The following is a 17874-nucleotide window of genomic DNA, read 5'->3' on the forward strand; positions in this document are numbered from 1 at the left end:
TTCTTACTTAGTTGGGGACACCGGATACTCAGTGTAATAGAAGATCTTAATTTAAACGCTTATTGACCAATTCCCATTAATTTTACCCTTAATTGACCCGGACCTACAATGTTTTTGCAGTCCTTATAAAGTCCACATTGATCAACAAGAGTATAAGTCCTTAGATAGTCCACGTTGGTCAACTTATTCCCTTTCGCAATGGACCTTCTTTAAGAATATTGTGGGCTTACCAAAATTTATAGAGTTCTTGCAGAGGTAGTGGGGAAGGTACTCTTAGTAGATTCTTTAAGGGGTTTTTTTAAAATTGCGGAAATAAAATGAAAGTTCACCCCTTCAAAACCCCTGCAGTTCAAACTGAGATGACCAGGAACGTATGAGAGGCGGAGGTATCACGTCGAAGAAGAGAGACAGAGAAAGAGAGAAAAAAGAAAGGAGGTCCAGTTGTAGTAATATACTCTGTCTGCTAGATGGCACTCACTGATGCTACTCGGTTCCAAAGGCGGTCTCTCTTCACGAGCAGTCTGGAGAAACCAACAGCCGAGGGTGAGAGACTGTTTCTGATCGCTAAATAATCATCGGAGATAATAAATCTTTTTAGGTCAACGCTGGAATATCATCGGGTAGGTGAAGCGCAGCCAAACTTTGAAGATCAGACTAAGCCGTGCTGCTAAAGTAAGTAGCCTTTGTTAATTAGTCTCTTCCGTGTTCCGTTTCTCCTAATGGCGTCGGCACTTTCTTTTCCGCTCACCCTTTGTTGTAAGCAGCACAGAGGGGAGGCTCTCCACCTTCCCCCTTAGTCCTTTGGACGGTTCCAATTTATTAACTTTACCCTCTGTCCCCTGTTTTAGCAGCCTATATTTTTAATAGGTCACCGAATGCTTGAAAGAAAAGTCTTTCAGGGGAACAAAGTACTCATTAGTGGAAGCTCACTCCTTTTCCCTGCTCTGAAGCTTTCCTGCGTGTTCGCTGATTCCGGATAAGAGTTGAACTCCGTAAAAAATCTATTTCTCGCCGGGTTTCTCTGCTCCAAAACGTTACGCTCCTCAAACACAGCTTACTCCCCGGTTTCTTATGCTTGAAAGCGGAGCGCTAGCCTTCTGCGAGATCTGGGCTGTCTGCTACTAGGGAGGGAGGAAATGGCTGCCCTGTACCTGCTGCTCAGCGCCGCCGTTCTCTTCGCCTTTTTAAAAGGTTACCTGACGGTGAGGCGAGCCGCGTCCAGTCTCTGCTGGGCCCCTGTACCTCCGGACACCCTCCGGACGTGTATCTGGGGTGCTTGCGCCCTTCTGCACCCCCTTTTGCCTCCCTTGTAGGACAGGGTTCGCGCTCTCTGCCGAATCCCTTCTCGCTCCGAAGACGCGCTCCACCGGAAGTCCACCCATTTTAGTGTATTTTTGGTCTCTGTGGAAGCCGCCCAGAGTGGCTGGGGAAACACAGCCAGATGGGCGGGGTACAAATAAATTATTATTATTAATATGAACGAAGAGAAATGAACGAACGTGCCTGTAGTGTAAAAGAAAACGGGAATCCTTGCTTCAAGGATGAAAGATGAGCAATACACTGACATCTTGATTGAAAGGTGACAAGCCAAGGACTTAAATTTTGTGAAGAACAGTTTTGTGACATGGTATTTAAATTGTGTTTTCTGGAAATGTTTTTGGGGAAATTGTAGCTTTTAAAAGGGTTGCACACCTTTGTCCGGGGTTTCTTCTTTTTGCTTGTTGGGGGGGGGGGCGTTTTGCAAAAATAAAGATGGGGCTTAATAGCTTCATATACCTGACTGCGGTCTCTTGGATGGTTCTGACTGGCAAAAGGACCTCCCAAGATCACCAGATCCCAGAGTGGAATGTGCTGTACTCAGTGATCCTCTTTTTTGTGATAGCCTTTTTAATTTTTTCATAAATAACCAAAATAAAAACAACAGCAACAACACAACAGAAGATAAAGGGGGTGGGGAATCATATGTGAAATTTTAAAAACCATATTCTTTTTGGCAGACTTCCCTCCCCTCCCCTTCTTGGTTTCATTAATAATAATAATAATAATAATAATAATAATAATAATAATAATAAATTTTATTTATATCCCGCTCTCCCCAGCCGAAGCCGGGCTCAGAGCGGCTAACAACAATAAAACAGTACAAAAGGGGGTTGGACTCGATGGCCCTTGTGGTCTCTTCCAACTCTATGATTCTATGATTCTTAAGTACAACACAACCCTCTAAAATCATTCATTATAAAATTAATTCAAATCAAGCCACTGGCAACCATTGGGCCAGAGCTCCGCGAAGATTGCCGAGGGATTTATGCACGTCCATCAAACCTTATATTCTTAACAGTCCAGTTTTAAAACCTTCTTCGTCTTATTACAAGTGAGTTGTAAAAGTTATACTGATGTACAAGTCTAAACACAAGCTTGAAAGAGATGCATTAAACATTTGCCCCCCTTTTTAAAACTCAAATTCCTTCTTTCTATGGCTTCAAATTAACTAAATTGTCCTGCATCGTTCAAGAGTTTATTTTGCCAGTCTTCTTGTCTTCTTCGGCGGAGGCTGACCTGCTTGGTCTGGGATCCTCTCTCCAGTACTGGAACAAAACCTTTCGCTCAGTAGGTCCATCAAACCCTGTGCATCTCAATATCTTCACCAGTTTTTCCTTAACATTAATCATTTCCCACATATTCTTCAAATCTGTATACATCTTTTCCCAGGCCTTTTAAAGAATTTTACATTTCCACCACATATAGTAACCTCTTGTGCATCTTGCCCTCCCTTCTTGATTCTTCTCTGTCAAAGCCTCCCAAATCTTTTCACATGAGGTTTCACTTTTATCAGTCAAAGTTTCCCAGATCATTTCACATATAATACCATTTTTGTCTTGAACTCCCCTTACTTTCCCTTGTATTTCCCTTGTGTCTCGTCTCTCTACCGTTTCCACCTTGGTGGTTTGTCTATTTGCCGTTTTTAATTGTGTCACGGCCACTGCAAGGAAATTATTATTTTTTGCAAATTTAAGAAACTGCTCTGTTAACATCTTCTTTTATCTGATCAAACACTTCTATTTTCATATCTAAAAGAAAATCATGCAATTCATCTCTTATGTTCTTTTGAATTACAGCTTGGCTGGTTCCTTTTAACATATGGATTTTTTCCTCTGCCATTTCTAGTTTAGAGCGGGGGGGGGGACTCTTCCCATTTCCCAGCTTCCTCTAGGGTTTGCTTTCAGAACAAGAAGCCTCTTCCCACCATTAATAGTGTTATTTTCAGCTTTATCAGTACTTTGTCAGAGACTTTCCTCCAGGTTCAGTAGAAGAAAACCAGTACTTTCAATTTTACCCCTCCCCTCCCCCACCTTATCCACGAATATAATTTGTAGCAATTATATATTCAGATCTTTACATCCATTCACATCCAAATCATTTTTATATTCAATATAATAAGTCTGTACTATTAAATTTTGATAGCTCAATATTAATAATAAATGTTCTAGTCCTCCTCTTGATTTTAGCTCCGTTTGTGAGCCGCAGGACCCCAAGACACCCCAGTGCTCCTCTTGGGGGTTTTGGGGGGAGGTGTGTGACCCTAGCGCCAGCAAACCGAGAAACAGAACTCAAATTACTGACGTTTGCAACCTGAAGGGACAGTATTGAATGACTCAGCAAGAGATTCAGAGGATAGATGCACTCATCTGACAACCTGCCTCAAAAATTAATACACAATTATTTTTCAGAGGTAGGTTTTCAGCCAGTGCCAGATGAGCACAGGCAGTACCTAAACCAACCCATCTCTCAGAAAGAAGTCCTTGAGGCAATGGAGATCTTCACAGACTTGGCAAAGGGTCAGGGCAGCTCATGTCCTGGAGTTGCATATGTCCGCTCCTCTCCAGGGTTTTTCCCAAGCAAGAAGAGACTGTGCTTGTGTGAAGTTCTTCTCTCCTCCACCCCTTTCCTGCCTCTTCTGGTTCTGAGAGACCAGGAGGGAGGGGAGTTTGTGGCTGCAGGAGGGGGAGCCTATGGCCTCCCTCTTCCCTCCCTTCTACTTCAGCTTCGGCCTCTGATTCTGGACTGCCCTCTCCACAGACTCTCCCCGCTCACTAAGCCCTGTTACCTTCTCAGCTTCTGACCCCTCTTTTCCTCAGTCTTCTCTCTCTGACCTCCCATCGTTGTCCCACCACCTCTCCTCAGGCTCTCAGCCTTCTGCCCTTGATGGTTCCCCAGCTGGTTCCTCCCCTCATTTCAGACAGAAGATGAAAAGGAGTCAGGCTTTGGGGAATCAGATTCATTGGCAGCAAAGAAGCAGCTAACAAAAGGAGAGTTCTTACCCATTAGTTTATTCAATAATCACAACGAGAGACAAAGGAATGTGGTCTCTCTCTAGAAATGCTCAAAGTAAAGTCCCCCCCAACTTTGCCTCCCCTATTCTGTGTTGGCCAATCTGAGACTTCTGCAGCTGAGCTCTCTGTTCTACCATCCTCAATGCCTGACTTGTCTTGTGAGAAGGGGTGGGGGTGGGGGGTCAGGAATGCTTTCCAAAGACACTGAGGCTGTCAGCTGTCTCTCGCTGGTGCTTCTTCTTCTTCCTCTTCCAATCTCCCCCAGCTTCTACCCTCTGCAGCCTCTGAACTATGCCATTCTGCATACAACTGATCCAAATCCATACTATCCTCCAGAACCAGCCAGGATGACCCAGATGAGGATCAGGAGCATAAAAAACAACAACATGACGTTTAAGGTATCTTGTTGGAATCAGCCTGTGAAAAAGATTTTCAGTCCAAGAGCTTGTAGTCATGGCAGTTATTATAGGTTCATTTTCATCATTCATGAGTTATGCAAAATAAAGAGAGATTTATATCGATGGAGCATTAATCAAAAAACAACTATGTGTGTTTCCTTTCTGCAGTGCTGGGTAGAATCAACATGCAATACTGTAAGAATCCAAGGCCATCTTAAGTCCTTGTGGTCAGGTGCTCCTTTGTATTCAGATCAGGCCTCAGCAGAATAACGTAGCACTTGGGGAGGAAGATGCAGCCCAGGAGCCCAGCACTGGAGGCCAACATAGAGAAGATCTGCACGGCCACCATGTACTTGCCCTTGGTGCTCAGGTAGGTGGGCACAAAAGACACCCATACACTGCAGAAGACCAGCATGCTGAAGGTGATCAGCTTGGCTTCGTTGAAGGAACCAGGCAGCTTCCTGGCTAGGAACGCCACCGTGAAGCAGATGGCAGCCAGGAAGCCCAGGTAGCCGAGGGCAACGTAAAACATGGCCACAGAGCCTTCGTTGCATTGCAAGATGATCTTTTCCGCCTGGGAGTGCATGTCGGGCTCTGGGAATGGGGGAGAAGAGCCCAGCCAGATGGTGCAGATGAGAACTTGCACACCAGAACAGGAGATGACAATGGAGTTGGCCAAACTCTTCCCTAGCCATCTCCTCACCCTGTTCCCTGGCCTTGTGGCCAGGAAGGCCAGCACCACCGTGATGGTCTTGGCCAAGAGAGAAGAAACAGCAATGGAGAAGATGATGCTGAAGGCCGTTTGTCGGAGAAGGCAGGTCGCTATTCTTGGTTGCCCAATGAAGAGGAAGGAGGACAAAGAGGAAAGCAGAAGGGAGGCGAGCAGGATGTAGGAGAGGTCCCGGTTGTTGGCTTTGACTATTGGGGTTTCTTTGTATTTAATGAAGATTCCTAACACAATGCCTGCTGTAGAAGATAAGAAGAGGACGATGGAAGCTAAGGTGATCCCCAGATGTTCTTCATAAGCCAGGAAGGTCACAATCTTGGGGACACATTGATCTCTGTCCTTGTTTGGATGCTGATCTTCTGGGCATTTGGTGCAACGTTCTGCATCTGAGGAAGAGGAAAAGAGTGGCTTCAGCATGCCTTACATCCATGACCACCTGTGCTCCGGAAATAAGAATGTGTAGAGTGGCAAGCAATTCTTTGTTCCTTTTTTGCAAAGGGCAAAAATGCTTCCTTTCACCCACCCATGTAATCCTTTTCACCCACCTTCTTGGTTGGACATGGTTCCTTCCGCACATGGATCACAAGCATAGCAGCAAACAGGCTTTCCTTCTGGAACCACCTTTGCAAATCCAGGTTGACATATTTTGCTACACCTGGAACGAGGCACAGCCTAACCATGAAGATAAGAAGGTGCATGGAGAATCAATAAAAATGATAGGGCGGGGAGAGAAGGTGAATTTTGACATTTTGGAAATGATCTAATAGGATCTCTTTGCCTCCCGACCCTGTCCACTTTTTGCACAGAAGCATCTCTTTGTTCATTTGTTCATGCAAGTTTTATATCACACGTTTATATACAAGTCAGAATGTTGGTGCTGATCTTTAAAGCCCTAAACGAACTTGGCCCTGTACGCTTGAAGGCGTCTCCTTCCCCTTTATCCAGCCCTGACCCTGAGGTCCAGCTCCAAGGGCCTTCTGGCGGTTCTCAGTGGTGGCGCCATCCCTGTGGAACAACCTCCCATAAGATGTCAGGGAAATAAATAACTAGCTGACATTTAGAAGGCAGCCTGGTACAGAGAAGTATTAAATATCTGAGGTTTTATTGTACCAATTGGCTGTTTAGATCTCTAATGGGGTTTTGCCAAACTTAGGATTCTCGTACACGTCAAATCACAGGGTGCACACGCCGGGATGTAAGACTTGGGGGGTTACAAAATACCAGCCTCCTTTGATGCTGGGGTGTGTGGAAGGTGTGGGAAGGAGAGAGAGAGAGGAAGGAAGAAGAGGAGAGAGCTGGGTGCTGCTGGCTTTCTTCCCCAGGTGGACTGAGAGTGAGAGGGACCTGGCTGGGAAACATAGTCTGCCTTTTCTCAGGATGCCTGGGCGCTAGCGCATTCTTGAGCCTCCAGATTCCTCTCCCCTCTCAGCTGCTGTGGCAAGAAGGAGCAGCGCTGGCAGCTGAAACTGGGTGGAAAGGACACCACTGGTCCCCCTTCTAAGGTCATTTGGCAAAAGAGGCTCCAGGAAGAGGACGAGCAGGATCTCCTAGCCTTTTTCCTCGCTAACATCCCCTACCTTGTGAAACTTCTCAGGCCACTCAATGGCTTCTGGGCTGATGGTGAACTTGATGCCAGTAGATGCCTCTCTCCTTGTACTGCCAATCTTCACCAAAGCATGAGACTCATTGGGAAACATCACCCAATTCATGATATCCAAGTCAGGAGGCAGCTCCCAATTCTCATCCAAACATATTGTGCCCCTGGAGGTATTCAAACACTGGATTTCTTGTAAGAAAGGGTGGAGCTGGAATGACAGGGAAAACAGCAGCATTTCATTGTTCCTCACTTGGAGCAAGGGGCTCTCCAAAATAAGATTAATGCAAATAATAAATAAGATTAATACAAAAGACAATAAAATCATTTTTCCCTATTTTTTATTAGATTTTTATTGCAAAGTAAATACATCAATATAACTATACATAAAGAATAATATAAAGAAAAGGAAAAAAAGAAAAAAGAAAAAAGAAAGAAAAGAAAAAAGAAAAAGAAAAGTAGACAGTAAAAGAATAAAGAAAAGTATATTTCAATACAATAAACACTATTTTACAAAATAATAATAGTAATAGACTTCCATCACTCTTACAACACTTCCTTTCACATTTCATACTTTATTTCATGTTTTATCTGTATTTCAGTATTATTTGCATCTTAATATATAGATATGCATATATTGTTAGGATATTTCCGTTCCACCTTAAGAGAGAGCAGGCTTGTCAGTCACAGAGTCTGCGTGTTTCGTGTTTCTCAGGATGTTTAAGTTTGCTATTGCTTTCGTTTTCTCTCTCTGCGCCAGAACACGATAGCAGTCGGTCATGTTTTTCTTTGTTCTGACCAACGCTGAATAAACATTCTAAATGATACTCTCCTGAGTGCAACTTTTGCTGTGTGAATTCTGCTGACAGAGTGTGCTCCAGCCCAGGAATGTGGCAATCTGTTTCTGAGGCTTGGTGCCGCTAATTGCTGATACTGCGTGACTACAGAGATCAACAGATCGTCCGGAGACGACGTGGAGGCAGTGATGGCCTTTGTCTCCCTGGCAGTATCCCAACAACAGGTTTCGGGCCCAGATTCACGGCACTTAAAGGAGAGTAAGAATGAAAATGCTACAGACTGCTGCTGAGGTATGTGAAAAGCGAAATGAGGAGGCTTTTCTGTTGGGCTTTTGATCTTACGGCAGGGCTTAATTGGCCTGGGAGCCGAGCCAGAAGGCTTCGTGATTAATGGGAGCCAAGATAAGGAGTCTTTGAAGTAAAGAAAGAGACTCGGGCTCACGTAAAGACCTGGAATGGAGTTTTTCCAAGTGTCTGAAGCTGCTGATTGCCCTAAGTTAAATGGGGGAAATTATCAGACCTGGGCAAAATGGTGTGAGAGTTTGCTGCGTCAGTACGGGGTGTGGCAAACCGTGTCTCAAGCCCCCCCCCCCAGTTCCTCTGACAGAGAAATGGGAGGCCCAGAATTCAAGGGCCATTGACATAATCGTCTTGTCCGTCTCTCTGGAGGAAATAAAAACGCTTGCTGGCAACGTGACGGCACGTAAGATGTGGAATGCTTTGAAGAAAGCTCATTTGCCAGTCATCCCAGCTGAGAGTCTGAATGCCCAGAGTGTGAATGCATCGGAAGTCCTGGCTGTTTCCCAGAATGCGAATGAATGCAGGGATGCTGAGGGCACCGGTTGCAAGCTGCAGGGGGAGCAGACTGTGATGTCAGCCCAGGCAGCATTCCAGCCTCCAGGGGGAGCCAAGGAGTCGGCAGCTGAGAGCTCTGTTTCTCGTGGGAGCCAAGGTCATCGTCTTTGCAGAGGCCGGAAGGCCAGAGGTAAACAAAGACAGATGCCTGCAGATGGCCCGAAGCAGAGGGAGGGTGAAGAGCCCACGCCAGTGGAAAACAAAGCGTTGTTAGCTGGCACAGCTTCACCAAAGGCTAAAGGCAAGCCTCATGGCCAGGAGCAGGGGGGCAAGCTGCAAAAGCCCACGCTGGTGGAAAACAAGGTTTTGCTTGCTGCAAAGACTGCTCCAAAGGCTAAAGCCAAGTTTGTTGTGGACTCAGGGTGCACGCGCCATTTAACGAAGGATAGACACCTGTTTATCTCCTTCACACCTCAAGAAGGAGAGATCCACCTGGCTGATGGAAGGACGTTGCAAATTGCAGGAGAAGGGACTGTTAAACTTGCAAGTTTGCATACAACCATTAGTAAGGTGCTTTTTGTACCAGGAGCTACGGACAATTTGATGAGCGTCCCACAGCTGACTGGGCGTGGTTTTGAAATTTCCTTCAAGAGGAGCGTCTGTGTCATCAGGAAAGGCAAAGAGGACATTTTGCATGCAAAAATTATGGATGGTTTATTCTGTATAACTTATGATGACAATGCTGTTGTGTCTAATGCTGATTCTTGTTGTGTTGCACAAACTAACAAGGTTCTTCATGCAGGTTGTATTCATGAAGCACATCAAAGATTTTGTCACATGTCTTGGCAAGCGCTAGCCAAGATGCCAGGGTTGGTTGAAGATTTGAGCATCAAATCTTGTATCACATGAAATGTATATCTTGTGCAGAGAACAAGGTGAAGGTTGCTCCAAAAGGCAAGGAGTCTAGCAGGCAGGCTTCCAAACCCTACCAGCTAGTGCATGCAGACCTGGTTGGTCCACTTGCGCCCTCTTTGGGAGGAGCAAGGTACTTCATGGTTCTAATTGATTCTTTTTCTAGGTACATTCATGTGTTTATGCTTGAGCAGAAATCGCAAACATTCCCTAAGTTCAAGGCATTCTGTGCTTGGTTGCAGAATGTTCGTGGTGAACGTATCGGTTGTCTTTTTACCGATCGGGGCGGGGAGTTCACTTCTCAGCAGTTTGAAGCTTTCCTGACTGAGAAGGGAATCCAGCATGATTTGTCAACGCCTAGATCGCCATGGATGAATGGACTTGCGGAGCGAGCAAATCAAACGTTGCTTCAAGGCCTAAAAACCTTGTTGCATGATGTCAACCTCCCTGAGAAGTTTTGGGGGGAAGCTCTGTCGACGGTGGTTTATACCGTTAATTGCAGACTGTCATCACCCATAGGTTGCACTCCGTACGAGAAGATGTTTGGTAAGAAACTGAACGTCAAGCACATGGTATCTGAAGAAGTGTGCATGCACACGAAAGCTCATACCAAGAACTAACTTAGTTGGTCTTTAAGGTGCTACTGGAAGGATTTTTTTTTGTCAAGCACATGAGAATCTTCGGTTCTGACATGTGGGTACACTCCCCACAAAACAACAAGCTTGGGAAGCGTGGGGCACATGGTTTGTTCATGGGGTACGAGAAAGGTGCATACAGGGTGTGGATGACTAACTCTAAGTCCATTAAGTTCACCAAGAGTGTTGAGTACAATCCTAAGTGGGGGGAAAATGTGGGAATTTTCCAGAGTTACCCAGAGGAGGATGAAGGTGATGGGAAAAAGACAGATGACGTTGAGAAAGCTGAGGATGAGGATGATGATGATGATGATGATGATGATCAGAGTTCGGATTCCAGTTCAGTTGGTGGCGCTGCTGCTGCTGTCAGTGACAGTGATGACACAGCAGACTACAAGAGCGCAAAGGCCTCAGTCAGACCATCTGATGCGTCTGACAATGAACTGAAAGAACCACTGTTCACCATTGGTCACTTTTCTCCTAAGAAGGAGGAGATGAGTCCAGAAGACTTACGTCTGGTTCGCAGATCTGAGAGGGCCACCAAAGGCAGACCTCCAAAGAGGTTTGCTGATGAGTTTGCTAAGATGGCAACTGCTGTTCTTAGTAGCTCAGAGAAGGTGTGGGAACCTTCAAGCTTCAAAGAGGTTCAGGAGTTGACCTCTAAAGATGCTGAGCCTTGGCTTAATGCCATGAAGGCTGAAGTTGATTCCTTGAACAGGATCCAAACTTGGGAATTGGTACTGGTAGTCCCAGGAATGAGACTGGTTGGCAGCAAATGGGTCTTCAAGGCCAAGACAGACCAGAATGGCAAGGTTGTCAGACACAAAGCCAGATTAGTTGCCAGAGGTTTTTCACAGGTACCAGGACAGGATTACCACGAGACCTACTCGCCCACCGTCAAATATGAGAGCATTCGGCTAATGCTCAAGATAGCTGCAGAGGAGAAACTGCATGTTTCTCATCATGACATAAATACAGCTTTCTTGTACGGGATTCTGGGGGAGGAGCTGTATATGCTTCCACCTGATGGAATGCAGATACAGAAGGGAATGGTCTGTAGACTGCGGAAATCCTTATATGGTCTCAAGCAGAGTGCCAGGTGTTGGAACACAAAACTCACTGAGACATTGCTTTCTCTAGGTTTTCACCAGGGCAAAGCTGATCCATGTGTGTTTGTCAAGGAGGAGGGGCAAAACAAACTGTATTGTTTATGTTTTGTTGATGATCTTCTGATGTTTTGGAAGAATCAGGCTTTTTACCAAAGCACCCTAGCTCAGCTGAAGGAGCACTTTGACATGAAGGATCTTGGTGAGGTATCCAACTATCTTTCTCTGCAGGTGGAGAGGGACCAAGCAGGTAATTTTCTGGTACACCAAACACAGAAAATTGCTGATGTATTAACCAGGTTGAATTTGGTTGATGCAAACCCAGCAGACACACCGATGGTGACAGGTTACCAGGTAGATAGTACTGCTGAAGCGTTTTCTGAAACTACGCTGTACAGATGCATTCTAGGCAAGTTGAATTTCATTGCTAGATGCTCAAGACCTGACATTGCTGTAAGCACTAACCTGCTTAGCAGACATGCTAACAATCCTACTGTTCAGGATTGGAAAACTCTGAAGCGCATAGCCCGCTATTTGAAAGGGACTATGCACTACAGGCTGAGGTTCACCAGTCAGAAGACTGGAGGTCTTGAAATCTTTGCAGATGCAAGTTTTGGAAGTGACACCATGGATGGTACAAGCACTTCTGGAGTATGCTACATGTACAACCACTGTCTGTTTGACTGGTTGTGCAAAAAGCAGACGACAGTGAGCCTAAGTTCCTGTGAAGCAGAACTCAATGCTCTGTCATTTTCACTCATGGATTGTGAATGGTTGATGCAACTGTTTAAGGACATTGGGGTTTCTGTGAAATGTCCTATACAGGTATATCAAGACAATAGATCCTGTTTGGCTTTGCTGAACTCAGAGAGTTGCAAGCAAAGAACCAAGTACTTGCAGATTAAGCTACATCGTGCAAGAGAGTGTATTCAGAAAGGACTGATTCAGGTGTCCTACATGCCAGGAAATGAAATTCCTGCTGATCTGTTGTCTAAGGTTGTTAACAGAGAACAACTTAAGGTTTACGTACAGATGTTGCAGTTGGGTGAACCACAGGTACTACAGGTTACACGGAAAGGGGGAGGATGTTAGGATATTTCCGTTCCACCTTAAGAGAGAGCAGGCTTGTCAGTCACAGAGTCTGCGTGTTTCGTGTTTCTCAGGATGTTTAAGTTTGCTATTGCTTTCGTTTTCTCTCTCTGCGCCAGAACACGATAGCAGTCGGTCATGTTTTTCTTTGTTCTGACCAACGCTGAATAAACATTCTAAATGATACTCTCCTGAGTGCAACTTTTGCTGTGTGAATTCTGCTGACAGAGTGTGCTCCAGCCCAGGAATGTGGCAATCTGTTTCTGAGGCTTGGTGCCGCTAATTGCTGATACTGCGTGACTACAGAGATCAACAGATCGTCCGGAGACGACGTGGAGGCAGTGATGGCCTTTGTCTCCCTGGCAGTATCCCAACATATATATATGTTTCCCCTTTTCCATTCACGAGGTCATTCTAGACACAGCCAAATTTTTACGTTAGAACCTTGTCTTTCTAAATAATCATTCAAGCACTTCCATTCCTTCTTCTCTGGATTCATTGGCTTTAGTCTCATTATATCCATCAATTTGGCCAGTTCCAAATATTCACATAATTTACATAACCATTCTAAATGCCTAAGGAAATACCTGCCATGGCTGAAGCCTTCCCTGTTCCCGTTCGGCTCCTTCTCCCACCATCAGCATCCGCCGTGGTCTAGATGAAAACGCAGCATTCAAGGCCTGGGCTGCAGCTTGAACATTGATGTAAGTGCCATAGCTGTCGGCAGACAGGACTCTCTCAATCTCCCCTTGGGGCAAAGACTCCCGTTCCTCCTTCTCTCTGCATCTTATCCGGGATTTTGGGGATAAAACATGCTTTGCATATGAACAGTGAAATGCTACACTCCAAAAAAGGAAAAAATTATGGAACAGTGATTCATCATAACCATGTTTGGTGCTCCTTATCCTGGTCTTAATGCTGAAAGAGAGAGACCCTTGAATGTACTGGATGTACCTAGGAGGGAAAGTCAAGCTAACGTTGATGTCCTGGAAAGCTGTTGTGATCCAGACTGTTCCCGGTATTTCCTTCTTCCAATATTCCTCAATACTTATACATGTTTCCATTATTAAGAAAATTTCCTTTGTATCAGTTACATAGCAAACAAATACCCCAACTTGTCTCCTGTTGATAACAGCTTTACTTGGGTCCATTAGTTGAAATAAATCCTCTTCTGTATATATTTTTGAGAAGGCAATGCAGATCCCTCTTCTGATCATCAGAGGTGTCATAGTCCTCACGAACTTTTCTCCACTGTCATTGTCTGGAGCCAAGAGACCAATCCAGTTCCATCCGAAATGGAGGAGTAACTCCACTATTCCTTGGTACTGACTTTCCTCTTTGGGGAGCATCTGGTAGAGGAAAGGGAACTGTGTTTTATCTTCAAGAACCTGGGCTGTGAAGCCATAACTGAGCTGGTGAGGAAAGGAAAGAGTAATTGTTTGTTTTACTTTCATGGAAGGGAACAGAAAGAGTAATTGTTTTGCTTTCAGGAAGGGAGCAGATATTTAGTAATCTGAAATGATTAATATCTAACCACAGTTGTGCTGGTGGGGCTAATGGGAGCTTTATTCTGAAACATCTGGTGGTGTCAGGAACTGTTCAGATGAGCAGAAGAGGTGGAGATCCTCAAGAGTCTTCCAGGGAGGGGCAGGGGAAGACAGCATGGAGCCAGGATTGTGATGGTGGGAAAAGGACACAGCCCAGAAGAAGAAAAGAGCTGGGGAATGTTGGAAGGTGAGGAAGAAGGGCAATGTAGCAGATTCACCAGCCCTGAAGAGAGACAGGAGTCAGATGCAGTGGAGACAAGATCAGAGCCGGTTGAGACTAGGTCCCTTGGGAGCCTGCTAGATCTTCCTCCTTCCTCTAAAACCAGGCGTTTCACCCACATCACAGAGCAGAAAACGGCCCCGAGGCAGAAGGGGTCCCTTGGCCGCCACCGTAGGCTGCAGGAGGGGCCTGATATGCAAGCTGGGGAAGGAGGAGGGGGAACACTGGGCAACAGCTCCAGCCGGGGGGGGGGGGGAACATACTTTGTGGTTCTCTGTCTCTTTCATTTGATAGTAAGAAGTGAAGGGATAAAGATGCTCCCTGCCTGTTGGGGGGGGGGGTTGCCCTGCCAGACTTGAAACTCTATTATGAATCAGCAGCTTTTTGCTGGCTGAAGGAATGGCTACTTCTTGAAAACACAGATGTTTTAGATCTTGAGGGGTATGATAATGTATTTGGGTGGCATGCATACTTGTGGTACGGCAAGGTAAAAGCACACAAGGCATTTAAAAACCATATTGTTAGGAAAGCACTGTTTAATGTCTGGATCAGATATAAAGACTTTTTGGAGAGTAAAACCCCAAGGTGGCTTTCACCTATGGAAGCGAAAGCTTTGAAAAAACTTAATATGGAGGACAAGTGGCCAAAATATTGGGAAATTTTAGAACAGGAAGGTGACAAATTGAAATTGCAGAGTTATGAGAAGCTTAAAGAGAAGGTGTGAGACTGGTTACACTATTTTCAAATAAGAGAGGTTTTTAACCAGGATAAAAAAGTGGGTTTCCAGGTGGAAAGATCAAAGTTAGAGACAGAACTGCTAGAACCCAATGCTAAGATTCTATCAAGAATGTATAATTTGCTGCTGAAATGGAATACTGAGGAAGAAACAGTAAAATCGGCAATAATAAAATGGGCACAAGATATAGGCTATAATATCATGTTTGCTGACTGGGAGAAGTTGTAGACCACTGGGATTAAATTTACGGCATGTAATGCCCTAAGAGAGAATATTATGAAAATGATGTACAGGTGGTACATGACCCCAGTCAAGCTTGCAAAAATTTATCATTTGCCCGATAATAAATGCTGGAAATGTAAACAAATTGAAGGTACATTCTTTCACCTCTGGTGGACGTGCCCAAGGATTAAGGTTTTCTGGGAGATGATCTACAATGAATTGAAGAAGGTACTTAAGTACACTTTCCCTAAGAAACCAGAGGCCTTTCTCCTGGGCATTGTCGGCCAATTGGTGTCAAAGAAGGATAGAACTTTCTTTATGTACCTTACAGCAGCAGCAAGAATACTCATCGCAAAGCACTGGAAGACACAAGACCTTCCCACTCTGGAAGAATGGCAGATGCAAGTAATGGACTACATGGAAATGGCGGAAATGACTGGCAGAATCCAAGATCGGGGAGAAGAGTTGGTGGAAGAAGACTGGAGGAAATTTAAAATTTATCTACAGAAACATTGTAAAATTTTTGAATGTTGATGACATTGAAATGAATTGAAGGGGTTCTAGCAACAAAGTTAAAAATAAGATTGGATTGATAATAGATAAGTTAATTGGATATGAATTTGCTGAATTAATTTTCAAAAGGGATACAAAAAAGGGAGATGTGAGGAAGTCAGGAAAATAAGTGAATCAAAGATGAGAATTTAAAAAGAGGGATTTTTGTTTTTCGTTTTAGCGTGTTTTGTTTTTTGCTTTCTGTCTTTTGTTTTCTTTTTTATAAGTTAAATGTCTGTAATTCTTTTTTTGTATTTTGTAACCTTATATTTTTGTGTATGTGTTTTTTCGTTTTTTCTGTTGATTCATAAAACCTAATAAAATATTATTAAAAAAATAAAAAATAAAGATGCTCCCTGCCTGCCTGGTTCCCCTTGCTAGTACTTTGCCTGTCAGGAGGGGGCCAAGCAGGAAAAGGCTCAGTATGTTCAAAAAAGAGTATGGATTTCATTCCATTTATTATATTTCTGTGTTGCTTTTCATTCACAAAAATCACAAAGCGGCTCAAGAACAGCAAAAACGTAATAGAACATCACAAATACAACATAAATTGTATAGAATAATTTACAAACCAGCAGTAAAACAATTATGTTCTATAAGACACTCTTAACAAAACAACAGTGCAATTTCAACAAAAGTAACATTATATAATTAACAAAATAGTACCGTATGTATAATCCATGGAACAATATTAACACCCTCAACAAACCAGCAACCAGAAATGAACTGAGCACTCTTGAATTCATGCACCCAGTCTCCCCACCGCATGACTCATGATCTCTCTCTCGATTCATTTCACTAAAAGACACATGCAGATCATGTCCATGGCAGCAGCTCAGGGCTGGAAGGTGGGGCAAGGCAGGTGGGAGAATCCTTGGCCGGATGGCCAGCACATAGCTCAGGGTTTCCCCCCTTAACTCCCCCCAGGAGAAAGTAGAGTGTCCTACTGCGTCCCTCCATGCCCCCTGTCCCATTCATACCTGTGGGATTTTGTAGATGCCTGACATGGTGGAAATCTCCTTTGAGATGTCAGAATCACTCCTTCCAAGAACAGCCAGAAGGGGATTCTCTTCTCCGCAGTGATAATTGGGAATGTTTCTTCCGCTGCCTGCAAGCAGCTCTAGCATGGCATCTGAAGTCATCCTGGCATCAAAATAGTTCTCATAGAGGTTGTAGCCCAGGGGGATGTTGGGTAAGAGCCTGAGATCCCGGTTGATCTCCTGGACAGTGAACAGGAAGGACAGGGTGTGCCAGTAGAACGCAAATGTGTCGCTGCAATGAATGGACCAATTTAAAAGACTCAAACCCTCTTCACAGGTGAATGATAACAAAATATTATCCACAAAGATTAGTCTCTATTAAATTATCTTATTGCATTTATATCCAACCCTTTCCTGCCCATTATACAATTTGTTCTCCAATTCAGGAGTGTAGAGGTGGTGTTTTGTGACTAGTGGGTTAGTTAGTCCAATATCTCAAGACAACTTTACTTAGAAATGAGGGTGAAGAAGAATGAGAGAAGAAGAAGAAGAAGAAGAAGAAGAAGAAGAAGAAGAAGAAGAAGAAGAAGAAGAAGAAGAAGAAGAAGAAGAAGAAGAAGAAGAAGAAGAATTGTTCTTTTTTTAGAGATCTGACTCCATAGCATGGGAGTCTTCTGACTTCTATTGTTTATTTCTTCATTTTGTAGAAAGCATACCTTTCCCTCTCTTCAGCTAACAAATGTCACCTGGAAGATCTTAGCATTTCATTCTCAAAACTGCTCCATTCCTTAAAGACAATTCTGACTAGGCAGTTTATAAATTGTACAAACAGAATAGTGATAAATCAAAACTTGGCACCTTGGAAACTGCCTGAGTCTCATGCCATCCTCACCTCCTTCCTGCAGGTGGGAAAATTCAGGGGATCCCTTTGATCCCTGACCAGATTCTCTTGCATTCTTGTGTCACCAACCTGCAGGATGCAAGACAATAGGAGAGGCTTTGGGGGGGATCTTTTACTGGACCCCACCTCCCATCAGCCCCGGTGGGGCGGCAATTGGGTTGTTGTTTTTATTTTTCTCAGGTATTTTGTGGTTTTATATCTTGATTTTATTCTGTGAACTGCCCTGAGACCCCCGGGTATAGGGATATCTATAAATTCTAACAACAACAACTATCAAGGCCAAGGGTCGGTCAGGCAAGAGGGGGTTGTAATCCAGCGATCTCTGGAGGACC

General features: G+C 44.3%; 2 protein-coding genes across 2 annotated transcripts in view; one reads left to right on the forward strand and one right to left on the reverse strand.

Annotated features, from left to right (window-relative positions):
• The window catches only part of LOC309381090 (vomeronasal type-2 receptor 26-like), a 108542-nt gene that overhangs the window by 16454 nt on the left and 74214 nt on the right, over positions 1–17874 (forward strand). The gene's annotated exons all lie outside the window — the stretch shown is intronic.
• LOC309381145 (vomeronasal type-2 receptor 26-like) lies at positions 4018–16856 on the reverse strand. The gene is made up of 5 exons (XM_081931710.1): positions 16642–16856; positions 12972–13796; positions 7034–7261; positions 6002–6128; positions 4018–5842 (listed from the first exon to the last, which is right to left on the reverse strand). The coding sequence occupies exons 1-5, from the start codon at positions 16801–16803 to the stop codon at positions 4944–4946; spliced, it is 2241 nt and encodes a 746-aa protein (XP_081787836.1). The 5' UTR covers positions 16804–16856; the 3' UTR covers positions 4018–4943.

The sequence above is a fragment of the Podarcis melisellensis genome (genome assembly GCF_964234715.1).
Source record: "Podarcis melisellensis genome assembly, chromosome: 12".
In the NCBI taxonomy this organism is placed as follows: domain Eukaryota; kingdom Metazoa; phylum Chordata; class Lepidosauria; order Squamata; family Lacertidae; genus Podarcis; species Podarcis melisellensis.

Bases quoted from the DNA above. Each gene is read 5' to 3' on its own strand.
- LOC309381145 (XM_081931710.1), bottom strand. From the start codon at position 16,803: ATGACTTCAGATGCCATGCTAGAGCTGCTTGCAGGCAGCGGAAGAAAC. The intron at 13,797-16,641 runs GTATGAATGGGA...TTTCCTCACCAG, and splicing joins GCATCTACAAAATCCCACAG to CTCAGTTATGGCTTCACAGC. The intron at 7,262-12,971 runs GTATTTCCTTAG...CTGTCATTCCAG, and splicing joins GAAGGCTTCAGCCATGGCAG to CTCCACCCTTTCTTACAAGA.